Source organism: Apteryx mantelli, chromosome 15, assembly GCF_036417845.1.
Source record: "Apteryx mantelli isolate bAptMan1 chromosome 15, bAptMan1.hap1, whole genome shotgun sequence".
In the NCBI taxonomy this organism is placed as follows: Eukaryota; Metazoa; Chordata; class Aves; order Apterygiformes; family Apterygidae; genus Apteryx; species Apteryx mantelli.
The window spans coordinates 23,201,634-23,219,637 of record NC_089992.1 but is presented as its reverse complement, the minus strand read 5'-3'; the positions used below and the strand labels follow the sequence as shown (position 1 = coordinate 23,219,637).

Here is an 18,004-nt window from a genome sequence, read left to right as displayed (position 1 = left end):
CTCGTTGCAAAGTAGGCCACGTTCCTTCTGTCTAATCCCTCGGTGCGAAGCAAAAATGATTCAGAAGGAAAATGCAGCAAACGCTTCCAGCAGGGCCCTCGGCAACAGCCACCAGCTTCCTCGCAAAGTCTCCATCCCTCCCTGGCCGCTCTTCCTTAAGGCGGGACTCGCAAAGATAACATGTGCCCTGGCCTCCCCGGAGCAGCGCCGCCACGTCCCGCCGGGCTCGCAGCCCTTGGGCTCCGAGGAGCGGAGAGGGAGCCCCCGGAGCAGCCCCTCTTCTCCCGCCCGCACAGCAGCCCGCCTGGCCACGGCCTCGTCCCGGCAGGTCACCGCGGCTGCAGGGACGGGCAGGCGCATGCGCCCCGGTTCCCGTGGGCGCTCGGCGGTCCAGCCCCACCGCGCGCGCGCCCGCCATCTGGAGCGGGGCAGGTGCGATTTAGCGTTTGGCCCCATAAACGCAGCTAGGAAAGCTGCTGGCGTGGTCATGCTAAACATCGCCTGGCTTTGCGGCAGCGGCGGAGAAAGCACAGCCCGTGGGAACATCCTGCGGTGCTGGGAACAGGGACGCTGGGGTGGGGAGGGAGGAGGGATCGCACACAGACAGCGGGGCCAGATTTTCCTCTGGGTCAGAGGGGTGCAAATCCTGAGCATCCCTGGTGGTCCCTGGGGAATTACTTTTTTGCACCAGTTTTGCGAAGGCAGGATGCGACCCATGATGAGATTCTCAGCTGTGGCAATACAGGGTATTATTGTTGGGTCACATCCTGAGCTCAGAGCTCAGTTTTTCCTCTGTTCTTCCCTGGATAATTCCTATTTATGTTATTAGGCCTTTAGTCTGAGGAAAATTTGAGCAAGAGCCCAGAATTTGGTCCATCACCTCCGCAATGTTGCTCCCCAGCTAACTGGGCATAAAGAGGGCTGGCGAGGCCGGGCAATGGGAGAGAGCTGGTGTATGACAATCTCTTCCACAAGGCACCTTGGAAAAGGCACTTTATTCTGTTTTACTTCTGCCATATTGGAGTATACAGTGGAAAACCGTGCTGGGTCCAATTCCCTACTCTCGTCTCCAGTGGGGCCACAGCTCGCCCCGCTCGGTGCGGAAGCAATCCGGCCCTGGGGAGCTCGTGGCTGGAGCCGCAGCCGCGGGAAGCGGAGGGTAGGGCACGGCCGGCTCGCGGCCCCGCCGTCATGTTGCATAAAGCGCCGTCGCCCAGCCGGCAGCCAGGTGAGTGCCTACGGAGTCCCTGCCCACTTTGCTTGCCGTCGGCGCGCTCCGGTTTCGTAAGGCGTTAAAGGCATCCTACCTGTTGTGCAATCTCCCCCCGGGCGCTGCCTACTCTGCTTTATGAAACGCACGACAGGCGTTCAGAGAAAGAGCGATTCGGTTTTTCCAGATGGGTGGGGACTCCTTAAATTCCCCTGGCATTGGCCACAGAGTTTTTCCGAGCCTCCGCGCCAGTGGCTCAGCCCGCCTAGCCCCGGGGAATTTGGACAGCTTCATCCCAAGCCTGACTCAGTGCAAATCGCTCTTCATCCTCCCTCTCGCGCCGAGAGCTGCGGCAAACGCCCTGGGGGACAGCTCGCGCCTGCCCCCTCCCCGGCCCCGCGCACGCTGGAGGAGCCGTGTCCAGACCCGCCGATGGTGCCGGATCGAGCGCTCCTCTCCTGCCTCACGGCCACCGTTTGAGTGGTCAAGAGGCACCTGAAAAAAGCATTTCCTAGGGCTGCTGCTGTGCTGCCTCCCCCCACCCCTGCTTGCCTATGCAGTGACCCCTTCCCCTGCCCCAAGCAACCCGGAGATCTGGGGCTCCCGGGTGTGCCGGCACCGGCAGCCCCCGCAGCCCCGGGCTCCTCCTGCGTCTAGGGAGCAGGAGAACCAGGAGGAGGATGGAGGTGCTCGGGGCGACCCGAGAGGCTGAGGGACCCTGGCTGGGGACGGTCCGGCCGCTCGCCTCCGCGCCTAGCCCTTCAGACCCAGTACTGGTTGTTTTTCAAGGTGGGATTTGAAGTCCGGCAGTACTGGAGAAGCTCGGGGTCCTGCGGCGCGCCGGGCCCTGTGCCCGCGGGCGGAGGACCCGCTCCCTTGGCCTCCAGGGCATTCACAGTCGTTAGGGGGATGCCTTGGTTGGGGTCTGTCTTCCGGAAGGTCTCCTGGTCGAGCACGGCGCCATTCTTCGCCTTGGTGGCCGGGGCGCCCTGGACGTGGTGCTTCCCCGTCTTGTTGCGCTTGTGCAGGTAGAAGAGCAGGGGCAAGATGAGAGCCAGCAGGAGGAAGATGAGGCAGATGGGGATGATGACGCTGAACATGTTGGCCTCGATGAAGCTGAGGAACGTGCCCCCCTCCACGGGGCTGGGGCTGGTCGTGGCGCTGTGGCCGTGCCAGGCGGTGGGGGGGACGCCCAGCTCGCTGGCATTGGGGCTGCTCTGCGCTGTGCCCTGGGGCTGGGGGCCCGGCGTGTGTGGTGAGGGCACCTGGGGGGCTGTGAGCAGTGTGACACTGTAGGCTTTGGAGGCGTTATACGGCTCAATGCTATACGCCAGGGACGCCAGTGCTGGCGGCACGCCGGCAGCTGCCAGTTCAAAGACGAAGCTGTCGTTCTGCAGGGCTTGACTGGCCTCTGCGGTGTCCAGCACCTCCAGACCGATCAGACCTTGCTCCAGATCGATCTGGCTGAAGGTGTCAATCGGGGTGGCACGTTGCCCCGGGTCTCTCGAGACCCTCACGACATGGCTGCTATGGGGCGCCCTGTGGATTTTAAATATTGGGACTCCCTTAGTTCGGTTGGCCAGTTTGCTCGCGTCAAGGATGCTGGTGTCCATCAGGACTGTGGTGCCCCTGGGCCACAGGCTCCCCGGCTGTGCCTTCACCCAGGCCTTGACAGTCACATTCACCACCCCGGTCCTGTTCACTGTCTGGGATGTGGCGAGGAAGTGGAATTCGTCCCCGGGAGAGGAGAAGTTGGTGAATGTAAAAGTCACTTCCCCTTGGTCCACCTGCTTCTGTGAGAATGCCCGCACTGGCTTTTGGTTGACCTGCACTTGGCCAAACTTTGGGTCCTCGGTGATCCTGTAAAGAACGTCCTGTTGCCCGAGCTGGGCAGCTCCCAGGAGGTGATCCCGGGACACGGAGGCCTTGTTCAGGCCCTGAGATACTTCCAGTGGCACCAGGCTCGCTGGGGTTGTCACCGCAGGCAGCACCATGATTTCCAGAGAGGTCAGGGTGGGCGCGTGATGGCCGTCGGAGAGGCTCAGCACTAAGGACTCGGGGGAACGGCTCCCTGTGGCAACAAACGCCACGTGGCCTGCGTTGACGTCTGCTTGGGTGAAGTGGTCAATAGGCACCTGGTGACTGCGCGTGCTGGCCAGGTAGCCGGCGAGGGGTCTCTGGAGGAGGCGGTACTCCATCTCCTCTGGGGAACCATCCGGGTCAGCTACATCCAGGTACTCCTGGGACAGCGGCACCCAGGAGCCCGCGAGGACCTGCAGCACTTCTCGCCGCTTCACCACCTGCGGCGGCTTTTTATTGCTGCTTGTCACCGTTATATTGAAAGCTTCAGAAATGACCACCCCTTCCTGAGGAGGGCGAACAGACTGCTCTGCCCGGGGCCGGAGCCAAGCCTTAAATTGGAAGTGATCTTCGGGGGCGCCATCCCCGCGGTGGGCGTACGTCAGGCGCCCCGCATCCAGATCCGACTGCAGGAAGAAGGGACGTGTCCTCTCCACGGGCACACCGGCCACTGAGAGCTGCCCGTGCCCAGGGAGCCCTGTGACCAGGAACACAATGTCGTGCGTGGTCCTCTCGGGGGCCGGGACTTGGCTCAGGAGGTTGGAAGCGTCCAGCATGGAGGTGTTGATCTCTGCCCTTTGAGCCTTTGCAACCCGTAGGCCTGGAAAAAAAGTGAAAACCCAGAGTCCTGTGAGTATGGGGAAGACCCAGGCAGGGAATTTGCTGGAGGGCAGTGAGGATGAAAGCAGAGCCAGAAGAGAGGAGAGGAGAAAAGGGGAGTAGAGACGGGTGAAAGAACAGTTATAAAGAAAGGGAGGAGGGGAGAGAGGAGAAATGGGAAGCAATTTATTAGTTTGGCAAGGCCATGGGGGAAGGAGTTGTGCAGACAGATCCAGGGAAGGGATTAAAGCAGTTTGTTAGACATTACTTGACATGACATGAGAGCTTGTGCTTGGGGGACCCGAGGAAATTGGATGGTAGTGCCTCTTCCTTGGACAAACAAACTCTCCTGAAGTTATCTCCTTGAGGGTGATAACCTCAGGAGAGCTCGTTCGTCCCTTGCTTCTCCTCCATCCTCAGCCTTTATGGGCCCAGCACTATAAAGCTGGCTGAGTCTTTCATTTTTTTACCTGCGTTTCTCCAGAGCTGAGTTGAGCGTTGGGGGCATCTCGCCTCAAACGATATCAGCACAAGGAGGATGAAGGAATCCGAGATCGCCGTGGGAGCAACGACCCGGAAGCGAATGGCATCCTGGGCAAGCCAGAATGGCTTCGGTGGCATCTCGTGCTGATAGAAAATCATCCCGCTATCCACCTAGCAGAGAACAAAATGCAACAATCTCTGCTTAATGGCAAAATAAACCAACGTGAATAATACCACGCGGGAATCGCTGAGCTCAGTGGGAGCCCTGTCCCTCCGTCTCATCGCAGGTCACTATGTATGATGGGCACCACAGCACCAGGGGGAGTGAAGCCCTGTCTTACACTGCAGAGCAAGATGTAAACACCACGATTTCTGGATGTCTCGCCTGCCCCATCTCTGGGCCAAGGCCAGAAGAGCTGGATGACCAAAGCTTGGTATGCTGGAAAATGCTAGCAGATGCTAGAGGTGGCAGCAGACTGCGCTAGAGCCAACCCGTGGACCATGAACTCTTGTTCTGGCTCAAAGGAGAGAGCAACCAAGCCCTCATTATGCAGTAAAACGGGGATTATTGCCAGCCAGCGCCGCAAGGCCTGCTGTGCCCGTGCGGCTCCTGGCACGCAGAGCTGGAGCTGCTGCACAGAGCTCACAGTGCCTCTCCCATCAGCTCTGCCAGGCCGTTTTTATCCAGCAACTGCGGAAATTGAGGCTCAGAAAAAAGGTCTGAACTTGCTCAGCATCCTCCAGCAGGTCGAGAGAGCGGGGCTGCCCCTGAGGGCAAACACACTGTGGCAGGGCTTGCAGGTAAGCGCAGGAGCTGGGCTGGGCAAACCTTCCACACGTTGCCAGGTAAAGGAAGGGAGAAAACCAAGCCCAGCAATGCAGCTGCGCAGGTGGGGGACCATGCGTGGGGACGCGATGCAGCTTTCCCCAAGCGCAGGAATGCAGTTACGCCAAGGGCCGTAAGCCCTCTGCACCGTGCGGGCGCAGGGAGACGGCACGGGACGGGAGCCAGGGCTGTGAGGAGGATGGATCCCAGGCCTCTCCGGGGACGGTCCGCTCCGGAGGGGGTGTCTGACCTGGCCGCCGCTGCAGGGCCTTCTATAGAAATAGCCCCTTGCATCGTGGTCTGGTGAAGCCTGGCTGCGTAGGAGATGTGGAAGTGAGGCTTTGCTCAGAGCCAGAGTGCTTCTGGCCGTGAGCACCTCATTTGGCTCTTGCCAGGCCTGGACGCCGCCCCGCAGCGGCATCAGCGTGCTGCGGCCCCGCCGGCGACGGAGCGGTGCTGCGCTCTGCCCGCTGCCGCTCCGGCACCGCTCCGGCACCACGAGCGACCCGTCCGCGCAGCCCCGGGGCCCCTGGGGCCGGCGGGGGCTCACCTGGGCTTGCGTGAAGTTCCTCACTTCGGCGCCGCCCTGGGAAGCGCCCAGGCGGCCGAGGCGCGGGGCCTGCTCGATGCTGTAGTACAGGGAGGCGGCGCCGGCCGCGCCGCCCGCCTCCGCCTGCAGGTTCTCGCGGGTGATGGGCTGCAGGGCGCCTGGAAAGCACAGCGGGGCCCGGGGTCAGCCCCCGCGCCGGCCCCCGTGCCCGGCCCCTCCGCCCCGCCGTCCTCGTGGGTCGCGTCCCTTCCCGCGGCCGCGCAGGGAAGCGTCCCCGCGGGGCCCCAGGCGCGCCGGCGAGGCGGCTCGCCCTCGCCTCCCGCCGCCCTCGCGCGTCCCCTGCGCTGCCCCCGGGGCCCCGCGCACCCACCTGGGCACACGGTGAGGCTCTGCTTCCTCGCCAGGCTCACGACCGCCTCCCTCTGGGCCCGGACGACGAAGAAGTGCCCCGGAGACAGGTTCTCGCCGTCCGACAGGGCGAAGGCGAAGCCGCCATCCAGGGCCCCTGCGGAGAGCGCGGAGTTGGGCCGGGCCCGGGGGCTGGCGGTGCTGCGTCGCGCCGAGCGGAGCGGAGCGGGGCAGCCGCTGCGGGGAGGCGTCACGGGGGCCACGGGGCCCCTCCGCCCCCCGGGCCCTACCTTGGTGCACGAACTGGACGAGGCCGCGGTCCACCTGCGCCTGGCTGAACTGCCGCACCTCGGCGTGGGGCGCCGGCCTCAGCACCAGCTTCCCGTTGGCCGGGGGCTGGACCGAGTAGATCACGTCCTCCGCCGGCGAGTCCTCGTCCTCGGCGCTCAGGAGGTGGGGGCCGATGTCGGCCGTGGCGCCCTCCCGCATCTGGGGGCACAGGGGGCGGTTACGCGCCGCGAGCCGCCCCGTCGCCGCCTGCCCCCGCGCCGGGCGCCCTGCGGAGGACGGGCCGGCGGCGGGTCCCCGGCGCGCGCCCCGGGACGCTGCCGCGCGCGGGTGACGGCTGCAGCCCCGTCTCTCTCCGTGCGTCTCTCGGCTCGTGCTGCGGGCTGGGCCTGCAAAGCGTCCTTCCCGCCGCTCCCCGCGGGAGGCCCGGAGGAGGCCGCCCGCCGCCCCGGCAAACCCTCCTGGAATGACAAGCATGCGGCCAAGCCGCTTCCCGGAGCCACCATCCCAAGCGCAGCCGGGCGGTCGGGCCCCGGGGGATGCTACCACCGCCCCGAAGCCTCCTCGGCACAGGCGAAAGCGCGGTGAAATGGCTCGTGATTGACTCCTATGGCTGTCGGGCACTTAATGCCCGCGGAGAAGAGGATGCCCGGGGAGCAGACGCAAGCCCCGCCGCGAGGATGCGTCGCGCCCTGGGAAGCCCGACGCGTGTCCGGCCAGCCCGCAGCCCGGGCCCGAGGAGACCACCACCCTGAGCGCGGGAGCATTTACTCAGCTGGCCCCGTTACGTTAGATTAGCTCTTTTCTGCTTTTTTCAGCTGGCCTATCCCAAAACATTTCTTGAGTGGGCGTGGGTACTGACAGTGAAATTAAATCCATCGGCAGTTGCCTTGGGACTGCAGCACACAGGCTCAAAAACACAGCTTTAGAGAAACTGGAGGAAAGAAGTATTGCCTAAATACACGGCCGAGCCCAGCTGGGCACTGCAGGCCGGTTTGGGAGCTGAAGTCCTTGCACTGGGAGCTGCTGCCTTTACATTTCTGTTCGCCGAGGCTTTCGGGCTGCTCCCTCTCCCGAGCACCCGCAGCCAGGTGAGGAAATAAGGTTAATTCAGTGCCTGTTTAAATTGCAATCGCACCCTGGACTCAGCGCTAAGAAAAACTCCCAGTGGCCAAGCAAAGCGAGGCGTTTGCAGCAGGCGTGAATGCCGAGGCTGCGGGAGGGCTTCCGCAGCCTGCCGGGCTCTGTCCCCCTGCAGAGCATCGTGCCCTGCTGGGGCTACCACGCCGCTTCGCCGCTGCCCAGAGCCTGCTTAGCCATCCTCGCTGAATTATTCAAGCCTTCCACTCGGTTCCTGTTCTCTGTTACTCGGCTCATTATGTTTGCTCAGACTCCGTGTCGCCTCTGTTCTCTGCAAGAGCTTGCATGGGGGCATTGAAATAGCTCCAGGAGCGTCGTGTCTGTGGTCGGGAGAGGAGCAGCCCCCAGCAGTGCCACCTCCCGGGGTGAGGCGGTGAGAGCCTCCCTTGTGACGGTGTCCCACGATCCTTTCTCCTGAGGCAACCTGAAAGGCTGGCTGGGACAAATCTGTCTGGTGCTGATCACTTTGTGCTTCTGGCTGGTGCACTGGGTTGCCCGAGACCCGTGTGCCGGCTGGGGTGGCCTGGTCCCACGGGAGAGCGGAGCAGCTGGAGGCCTGCTCCCCCTCTCACCGCAAAGGCTGGGCCAGCGGCGAGGAGGAGCTAGGAGACCTCCCTGCACGCGGTGTCAGGAGGAGACCGCAGGGCGCCTGCACCGGCTCCGTGACTGGTGGGATGTCTCCTGGGACAGGCCAGCTGTCACGGCCCCTTGTGCCTTCCAGGGTGGAAGCAGCCTGCTACCACAGCCCGGCAGGGTCTGAGTCCTGCCTGTCTGCTCTGCTGCTCTGGTTGGACTCTACACCCATGCGAAGCTGGCAAGCGCATCCGGCAGCGGCAGGCTTTGTGCAATCCAAGTCCTGGACCTAGCTTGACCTTTAAACGGTGAAGTCATCTGTTACAAGAGCACAAACACATGCATGCCCTGGTGTCTCCTGAGTGCTGGTTTGTTTTAGCGTTTCTCTCGCTCCAAAGCAAGGCAGCAGCTTGCTCTGCTCCAGAGCCCCTCCTAGAGCTGACGCTCGGGACTGGGAGCATTCGCGGCCACGCAACTGCGGTTAACCGAGCCCTAAGGAGGAGGGGGGGTGGTAATCGCAATGGAAAAGCGGAGGGACCTGTGCCTCTGTAATGGGGCTGAGTTTATTTTGGGGCCTTTTTCTTTCTTCTGACCTTTTTGCTTTAGCGTCATGCCTGGGAGGGAAGCACATGCTTCTTTAAGTGACTTGCTAATGGACTGGCTAAAAATAAGGCCAAGAGCAAGTTTTCTCCTCCCCTTGCACAGGGTCTGCTTTGTGCGTCTCTCCACGCTCCGGTTTCCTTCCAGACAGCGAGAGCAAGGCCCAGAGGAGGCAGCTGGGCAGCAGCTGAGCACCAACCAACTGGTCAGGCCCTTCACTTTTGGGGTGTGATGGTCCCTGGCGGTGAGCATTGCTTTTGTGCCTGGGTGGGCAGGGCGAGAAGGAGGCAGGGGGAGGTATGTGTGCTGGAGCAGGGAGGAGAGGTGCTACGGTGGAGCCCAGCAGCCAAGGGGTTAACCTCTCACTGCCTGGAGTGCAGGGGATTTTGGGACAGCTGCAGCAGATAATGGCATCACCCTTAATGCACTATAAAAGGGATTTGCTGCTCCTGCTTCTCTTAGAGCTAGTTGCATCATTGCTAGCTTGAAGGCAGGTGGCCTAAGTGAGAGCCATGCAGGGAGGTGAAGACCTGTGCAGGCCCCAGGGCTGCTTCCCTGCCTGATGGTGGTGGGTGGAGACCCCTGAGCTTTAGTGGGCAGCCTCAGTCTCTCTCTCTGCTTCTCAGGCTGCTGGGGTTGTGCCTTGCCTTTAGCAGCCTTCCTTGTGGCTCTTCATCTCTGTGAAGGCTTGTCCTTAGCCAGGTGCCCCAGCCCTGGCAGTTATTTCTGCTGCCTCCAGGCTGCTGAGTGATCCAACAGAGCCTTGCTCTCTTTCTGTATCTCTAAAACCTCTGAGCTCTGCTCGTGAAAAGCCTTGTCTAAGTGCTGGGGTTTTGCTGGGAGGAAGAAGGGAAATGTCTGCAGGTGACAGTCTGCTGGAGAACCCAGGAGTCCTGGCTGCTTTCCCCAGCTTGGCAGAGACCTCCTGAGAGGTTAGCTGGAGTAGGGGGGTCCCCGCACAGCTGCACGCAGGCATATATAGCGTGGGTGCCCTCTCAGTGCGGTGAAGCCCATGCCCTTCCTTTGGGCATCTCCTCTAGAGCTCAGCCAAAGTGAGCAGGCTCCTAGGCATCTTCCAAATATCACTGCAACAAGCCTGGCTTTGCTTGACGGGAAGAGCTGCTTTCTCTGCTGCCAACCGTGTGAAATCCAGGGATGCTGCGATGATAGCCTTGAAAATGGAGGAGAACAATCCCACTGGACTGTTACTTCTGCATATTTTCTAACTATGCTTTGCCATAATTTTGCATCAGCCACCCTGAATGGGGCAGGGAGGTGTCTGAAATAGTGAGGGGAAAACTTAAAGACAGACTTTGTCGCTCCTGAAGGAGGGACTTCCAGCAGCAGGTGAGACTGATTTGCTTCTGCCTTAGCTGATTCCCATCTCAGTGATCTAAGGTGATGCACAGCTGCTGTGGAGGGGATGGAGAGCCTGGGTGTAACCAGAGGAAGGCAGGGTGAAGGCTGCTTAACCTGTTAGGTGTTTCCAGTCTCTCTGCAAACTCACAGGATGATCTTTGCGCTCTCAGCAATGATTTTGGGAAGGGGGGAAGACGGTGCTCCCGTGGGCTGTGCGGCTGGAGAGCTGTGCTAAGGGGGCCCTCGGGTCTGCTCTGGTTCTGGCGTGGTGGCATTTTAATTCCTGACCTGGCCGGCAGACGAGGCCATAGCTCAGCAGGCCGCGGGGCAGGCTGATGGCGGCGGCAGGCGCCGGATGAGGGTGCGCGGGGATGCTCCCATCTTGTGGACGACTTCAGCATCGCCAGCAAGAGGGAGACGGGAGGCACGCAGCTGCCGCCGGGCCTGAGGCCCTGGCTTTTCTGTCTCAAGCGAAGCCTGAATCCATGGGAAAGGTCCCTGGGAAACCCGTGCCGGCCACGGTGCCATGGCCTGTAACGACCCTGCGGGCAGCCCAGAGCTTGCCGGGTTTCCCCCCCGGAGCTCCTGTCCCGCAGCGCCCCGCGTTACCTGCAGCCCTGCGTTGATGCGCAGCCGGGGCCCCCGGCTGCGGCGGGGCAGGATGGTGACGAAGACGGTCCGGGGCTGGCTGTGCCGGTCGATGGCAGTGGCGTTAGCCAGGAGGGTGAAGCTGTCCGCCGGGGCCTGGGGGCCGTCCTGCTGGTACTGGATCAGCCCGTTCTGCACCTGTGGGCAGGGGCAGAGTGAGGGGTCCCCCGGCCGCAGCAGCCCCACGGGGAGGGAGAGCCTGGTGCTGGCTGGGGGGCGGTGAGTGAGCCAGTGTCCGCTGCTCGTTCCGGATGGCCCATGAGGGATGGGTCCGGTGCAAAGCCGGGGAGAGGAGTCCCTCACCCCAAAGGGGAAGCCTGGATCCCATCGCGGGTGCTCTGCCTGCTGCCTCCCTCCCCACCCCACATCCCAGGCCAGCTCTGACATGATGTGGAAGGACCAGCTCCTCTCTGGCTCCTCCAGAGCTGTCTAAGCACACCTCGGCTGCGCCCCGCCACGCGTGGGTCCAAGCCGGTCCTGTGCTAGGTATGTGCCCTGTCTGCAGTGCAACCCCGCAGCACCGAACCCCCCATACCTGGCTCCAGGTGAAGACACGCAGCCCGTGCTCCGGAGGCCGCTCGCGGTTCTGCAGGGTGCCGAACCTGGGGGGCTCCAGCACCCTGAACTCCACGCCGAGAGCTGCAAAGTAGGCACTGGGGATGCTGAGGATGTTGGTGGAGAGCGTGACAGAGCTGCCCCCCGGCACCGTGATGTTGCGGACGTCTAGGGGGACCGCGACAGGGAGCACAACCAGGCTCACCACAACCCCCTCCAGCGAGTCCACCCCCCTGGCTGTGATGTCCACAACAAACTGGTCATGCTGCTCCTCCGGCTTGGAGTGCAGGTAGAGGACTTTGCCGCTGTTGATGTCCTCCTGGGTGAAGGACTGGATGGGATCCAAGCTGGGCGGCTCGTTCGAGTCTTGGCCGTGCTGAACCATCACCAGGAAGCCTGAACCTGGGGGACTGCTCACCAGGTAGATAATGTCCTGGGGAGGGATCTCTTCATGGGCAACCTGTGTGTGCAAGGAGACACGGGGTGAGCAAGGGGTCTGGGCACCTCCTCAGCCATGGAGGTGACCATAAATATGCCAATCAAACCTCTCCTGTAACAGCTGTGCATGAAAGCCATCCTTGTTTGCCACAGCACTGGGACATACACCTCATAATGGCCACATGGGTCCCTTGGGAGCTGAAATAGCTTCTGCTCAGCTGCTCTGGCTGTTCCTAGAGCAAAATCAGACCAGGCCCACCCCGGACTTACTCCAGTGATAGTTAGAAATTTTCTGGAAGTTGAAACACTGAGCAGCCTCAGGGACCATGGCCATGGGGCATCTGCACTGCCTTTAGCCTGCCTTTGCTCTGCACCAATGTATGGACTGTTATGTGCAGGGACATTCACTGTTCGAGTCATGGCTCTGCCTTAATAAATAGCCCTATAAAGATGGGATAAGGAAGAGCTACGGAGCTACTTCTGCCAGTCTTGTCCCTCTCGTACACGGGAGGGATCCAAACAGGTACCATGAGGGGGGGACACAGGCTGCATCAAAGACATGTCCCCCAGTACTGAGTGTGGACTGAGTTTGGGAATGCCTGCTCTGGGACACGGAGCTTCTCTCTAATCTTTTCAAGGTGCTTTGTGCAAGGCAGTGCTCTGTTCTGGGTGATCTGCTTGCATTGATGGGTTTCCACCCCATCAGCAGGAATGATTCTCCGCAGGGATTCATGCCTCTTTTAACCTTTTCCATTTTAGCATTCAAGGAAGGTTTCCCAGGGTCTATATGCAGGATGCGGCTTTCCCTTGCTCTGTAACCAGGGAGGAGATGCAGGCTTGGGGAATGACTAAAGAAGGGGATACTCACTGATAAATGTTCTTCCTTTATCTCAGCTGCTTCCCCTTGGAAGACACGTATCTCCTTGAGGTTCACAATGCGCAGGGGGCTGGGATGGGTGTCCAAGAACACGGTGATGGCCAGCGTGTCCTCTACCGCCACCTCGTTTGCTTCCACGGTGAACTGGAACTCGTCCCGGGTGTTCCTGCTCCCGTTGTGGCGGTAGGCAATCTCTCCTGCTAGCAGATCCCTCTGGGAGAAAGCCATGACTGGCTGCTCCCCTCTCAGCACAGTCCCCCACTGAGGAGGAGTAGTTATCAGGAACCGTATCTCTTCATCCGACCTGATGTCCATGTTGGTCTCCAGGCTGAGGACAGAGGAGTCGATGCTTCCTTGGCTCCCTTGGTGGATGGCTAGGCCGGTGTTGTTGACTATTTTGACGTAGGGGTCCGAAGCCTGAACTTCCAGGAGGGCAGTAGTTTGGTGGAGGCCATCTGAAACCTGTAGCTGAATCCAGCCCCGGTCAGCCCCTGAATGGACAAATAGGATCTTTTTCTTCCTCAAATCATCCTGTGTGAACCGATAGACCTGGTGGCTTCTGTCATCAATGGATACGATGCTGCCAAACAGAATGTCCTTCCTTGCCAGCACCAGCTGTGTGTCTGAGAAGCCAGAGTCCTTATCGGTGAAGGCAATGTCGTCCGTCGTCAGGAGGTGCTGTCCATTGCGCACCACGTTGAAAACTTTGTTCACCACCTGGACAGGGGGGTGATCATTGACGGGTTGGATGGATACTCTGAAAACACCTCTCACCTCCTCTGCATCAGGCTCAGTACTGCCCTCACCCTGCTTGATTGCTACAAAGGGGATATCATCCTCCAGGGTCTCAGAGTCATCATGCTGGTACAGCAGCCTGCCCCGGAGGATGTCCTCGTTGGTGAACTCTGTGATCTCCTCACTGGAGGACCAGCCTGGGGACATGGCCCAGGCCAGCCTCCCGTGCGCTGGCCCTTCAATTACTTCATAGAGATAGTCCATGCTGTTCAGGCTCTGTACAAACAAATGGTCCCTGGAGATGATGGCCTGCCCCCCTTCCGGCACAGACAGAAGGACATTGGTCAGGGCTGGCGCATCGGGGTCTCCACCTATGCTGATCGTGTAGGTGTACACAGGAGAGTGCTGGTCCCCAGCATGGACACGAAACTGGAAGGTATCCTCAGCTTGCTTAGAGTTCCTGATGGTTGCACTGTAGCTTAAATGGTTTTTTTGCAGATCATCTTGGGTAAATCCAAAGCCTTCAGTCAGCCTGTTGCCAAGCAACTCCAAGTTTCCCTTTTTGGGAGCCTGGATTATCACATAGTGGAAGGAGACTGGGGCAGAGTTTGGATCTTCCAACATTGCCTCCAGTTCCTTACTGGTGATATTTTTGTGCCTCTTGTTCTTCATTTGGAGAGCAACCATGGTTCTCATCTTAATGGTAGCTCTTTTGATCCTGATGAGGAAAGTGTTGTTTTGCAAGATCTTCTGTCCAACCTGGACTTTGAATTTCAGCTTCTCCACAACATCTTCCAGCCGGTGCTCTGGATCTGTGCTGAAATACTGGATGCGTCCTTGCTCCAGGTCTTGCTGGTGGAAGGACTCGACTTTTTTCCATTCCCCTCCCACACTCCCTTGTTTCTGGACTTCACCATACCTGAGAGGCTCTGTGAGGCCATACAGGATGGCGACACGTTGTTTCACGGCGTTTGTCTCCACTGATAGATTGGCTGTGGTAATGCGTGCAGCTTCTCCCTGGGAGATGAAGAGGCCAGTGTTGTTGTGCACGTGGATGTCAGGCTCTATGGCGAGGATCTTCAGGGTGGCCGTGGGGCTTGGGACAGACCCATCGCTCACTTGGAAGGTGAGCTGCAAATTTGTCCCACTCTGGTGCACATAGACTATGTTGCCTGCTTCCAAGTCCCTGCAAGAAAACTCTTCCAGGGGCACTCCAGGGTGAAAGTCGTACTCCACATAACCCTCCTCCATCAGTCGGCCACCGTGCAGCTGAAATTCAAGGTCATCACAGGATGTGTCATCATCCAAGGCCTGCAGGATGTCCATGGTCAGGTGCTTCCGTGTGTGCTTCAGGATCGTCATGTGATCCCCATGAGGAAATATCACCTGAGGGGCATCATTGATGGGGTTGATCATTATGGGTAGCAGGTACATCTGTCCCTGCCGCAAACACTCAGGGATCCCTTGCTGGGCAGTCACAGTTACCTCCAGCATCAGCTGGTCCATGGGTCCTTCGGAGCCATCATGGACATATCTGACTTTCCGATTCACAATGTCCAACAAAGTAAACTTCTTTCTGCTCCTGGATCCAGGGACATCCAGTTCCAGCTGACCATACCTAGGGTCATTGGTGATACTAAAGAGGATTTGGGACTGCCGGATGTTTGCAAGGTTCAAGTCTATCGTTGGCTGGGCATGTTTCCACTCCAAGAAGGCTGTGCCTCCTTCAGAGACAATGAGGGGGCTGACATGCAGCAGTCTGCTGATGTTAGCGAAGGCAGGAGGAAAGCTGTTGTCTGGCCGGCATGGTTCCACCACCAGGCCGGGTGATCCCTGCCAGATATCAGGAGGTGGGGAGGTGGGTGCCTCATCCTGTTCATATACTTCATCATATTCCCAGTACTGCTCCTGCTTTCCGCAGCCAGATGTGATGTCCTTTGTGATCACAGCGTCTTGCAGGCTCCTCCTCTGCAGGTTTATCCGCAGGTCCTCCAAGCAGCCAACAAATGAGTTGTTTGTTGTGCTGCCCACCGACATGAAGGCAAGATGGTGCTCCCTCAGCCTTTGCAAAGCCTTTTCGTTCATACCTCCAATGAATAGGTTCCCCTGAAGGTCCAGGTAGTTGTTGATGCCCCGGTTGGATGTGGCTGAGGCATAGTAGTCAATCAGGATCTCAAGCTTGTGGACGTCTGTGTGGACTTTAACATAGTGCTGCTGCTCGTCGCTGATGAAGATGTTGTTGTGCAGGACGATGACGCCATTCCCCTTTTCAACAAACCCTCTCAGGCGTCCATTGGAGATTTCCAGGTAGAAGAAGTCATTCTCCATCCCTGCATGGTAGATGAGGGGTGCCTGGGTGATGCTTGTTGTTATCACAAACTCAATGGTCCCTTCTTCCTTTGCATTCCACGTGGGAAATGCGATGTAAGAGTGTGGTCCTAGGAACCCAAAGGGGTCATCAGGCTCGGCAGAGAACTGCGCGCTGCACCCCTCCTGAACCCGGTGGAATATCTTGGAGATGCCATCAGAAACCGGAGGGGAGAGGACATCCAGACCATTGAACGTCACTAAGTGGAGGCAACCTCTGAAGGGAGAGCTGGACCCAGAAAGATATGGCAGGTCGAGGCTCCCTGTCCCACCTGCATAGAGGCCATACTGAATGTCCAGCTCCCGTACGGGTCCTGTGATGTCCACAGAGCTGTTAAAGAGGCTGTCAATGGTCAGCATCATCCTGCCATCTTCCACCAATAGGTCCACATCGTGCATTGCCAAGTTGTTGAGCTGCAGCTCTGCTGGGGACTGTAGCATCACCTCCTCTGAGCCTAGCCGCAGCTTGGCCTACAGAGGAAAGAAAGAAAAAGTGGAGTCAGGACCTCAGCTCAAGCAAGACAGAATCTGGGAGAAACAAAGGAACAGGTTGTTGGCATTTGTGGATTGTTTATGTCTTGAAAACCCCTTGATTGCAGAACAGACTCCTGAGACTGCAGAACATCAGTGCAGCTCTAAGCCCGGCTCTAAACCAGCCTGAAAGGTAGCCCTGAGGTTCTTTTTCTCCACTGGGGTCTGTGCTGAGTCCAGCTCTGTAGGACTGGGAGATCAGGGCCACTCTCACTTGTCCCTTCCGGTGCCCCCAGCAGGTTGGCCCCAGCTCTGAGGACCTGGCCTTGAAATGGTTGGGGCAGCCACAGCCAGACAAGAGTGAGTGCAAAACTGGGATCGTGAGCTCCCCTTTTTCACAGACCTGTCCCTGTACATGAGAGGAAGCAGGTCCGCATCCCCAGGGCTTATACAAGCCTTGACAGTAAAACTCAAGAAGGGTAAAGCAGAAAGCATGCTTAGACATCTTAAAGGTCCAGGGACAGTTCCTCTAACTGCATACATTCCCAGATGTGCAGTGCTGAGGGTAGGGTGGGAACAGCACTATTACCTGCAGCACAGGAGTCCACTGTTTCCCTATTGGAAATACTTGCTGAAGCATGGAGCCACCCCTGGGCCTCGCACGTGTTTCGGTCTGTCTGTTCACTCCTGCATACCCTGCCTACCCTGCCCTCCTCTCCCTCTGTGCATACTCTGCCTCCTCCCCCTGTACCCATCTGTCTGTCAGCCTGCAGACATGCCCACTCTCCCTCCCACTCTCCAAGTTTCTCTCCTTTTCTGCTCTTTCTCAGTGAACTCCAGACTCAGGCCTATCGCCTTGGGGTTCTCCTCCCACTCCCAACGCTGAGGGTCCCATCCCACCACCAGGCCTTTCCTCTCCTCCCACGGAGGAGCTCTGCCAGGTGCTGACTCTGCTTTCCCTGTTTCCTGCCCATCCCTGCCTGCTGCCCTCCTTTCCCATGGCTTGGCCCATTTCCATAACCGTAGCCCTCCCGACCATCAGCCTGGGAACTAGCGAGAGAAATAGCAGGCTTTGCTTCCTCAGCAGGGACGTTCTCCCCACAAGGAGCAGCCCTGGAGCCTGCTTAAGTAGAGGGTTAGCAGAAGGGACCCAAGGGCCGAGCTGGGCGAGAGGTCTCCTGACAGATGGCCTGCATTAGAGAAACCTCCAGCCAGCTGCTTGCCCGGCTCGCTAGCTCATCCTCTGCTTCCACTTAGATGTGACGTGTGGCCCTACCTGGGTGACCCCTATGCCATGGGAGAGGAGGGGACATCTGCTGGGATGTGCCTTGCTCTTTTCTTTCAAGGCAGGTGCCAACGCCATAAACATAAGAGGGACTTTTATTCTTCTGTCTGACTCTTTTCTTGTGCCCAGGCTGGGCTCTGCTTTTGGGACAGTCTGCCGGGGAGGCCTCTTTTACTTCTCTGGGTCCTCTCCTCTGTTCATCCCTTCTGTCCACTGGAGAAGCACTGACCCCTCGTGCTTCAAGGGTGTCTTGCATGACACTGGCTGTACCAAGTGCATGGGGTGCAGGTTTTTGGGTGTCTCCATGCTACAGTCCCCAGCATGAAGCGGCAGCAGCCCATTTGCACTGCTTCTGCTGGCTTCACTCCTTGGCCTGGCCCTGGGGTGCTGCTGAACATCAGGGCGTGAGAGCAACCTGGACCCATAGTCTCTGAGGCTGGCGAGCCAGGGAAGCCTCAGCAACGATGTCTGCAGGGCAGGCATGTGAGACTTCCTTCCCGAGTCTTCTCCTGCCTGCAAATGGTGTGTGGGTGAGGAATTTCCTGAACTCGAGGCTGTTTCTGTGTATCTAA

General features: G+C 59.2%; 1 protein-coding gene across 1 annotated transcript in view; it reads right to left on the bottom strand.

Moving 5' to 3' along the window:
• Positions 1-976: 976 nt before the first annotated feature.
• The window catches only part of CSPG4 (chondroitin sulfate proteoglycan 4), a 36,734-nt gene continuing 19,706 nt past the window's right edge, over positions 977-18,004 (bottom strand). Inside the window, exons 3-10 of the mRNA XM_067305621.1 lie at positions 12,566-16,147; positions 11,240-11,719; positions 10,666-10,842; positions 6,387-6,585; positions 6,119-6,253; positions 5,749-5,906; positions 4,360-4,543; positions 977-3,890 (exon numbers count right to left, since the gene is read on the bottom strand). Of these exons, the coding sequence (XP_067161722.1) occupies positions 1,972-3,890; positions 4,360-4,543; positions 5,749-5,906; positions 6,119-6,253; positions 6,387-6,585; positions 10,666-10,842; positions 11,240-11,719; positions 12,566-16,147 (6,834 nt within the window). The 3' untranslated portion in view covers positions 977-1,971. The remainder of the gene's footprint in view (positions 3,891-4,359; positions 4,544-5,748; positions 5,907-6,118; positions 6,254-6,386; positions 6,586-10,665; positions 10,843-11,239; positions 11,720-12,565; positions 16,148-18,004) is intronic.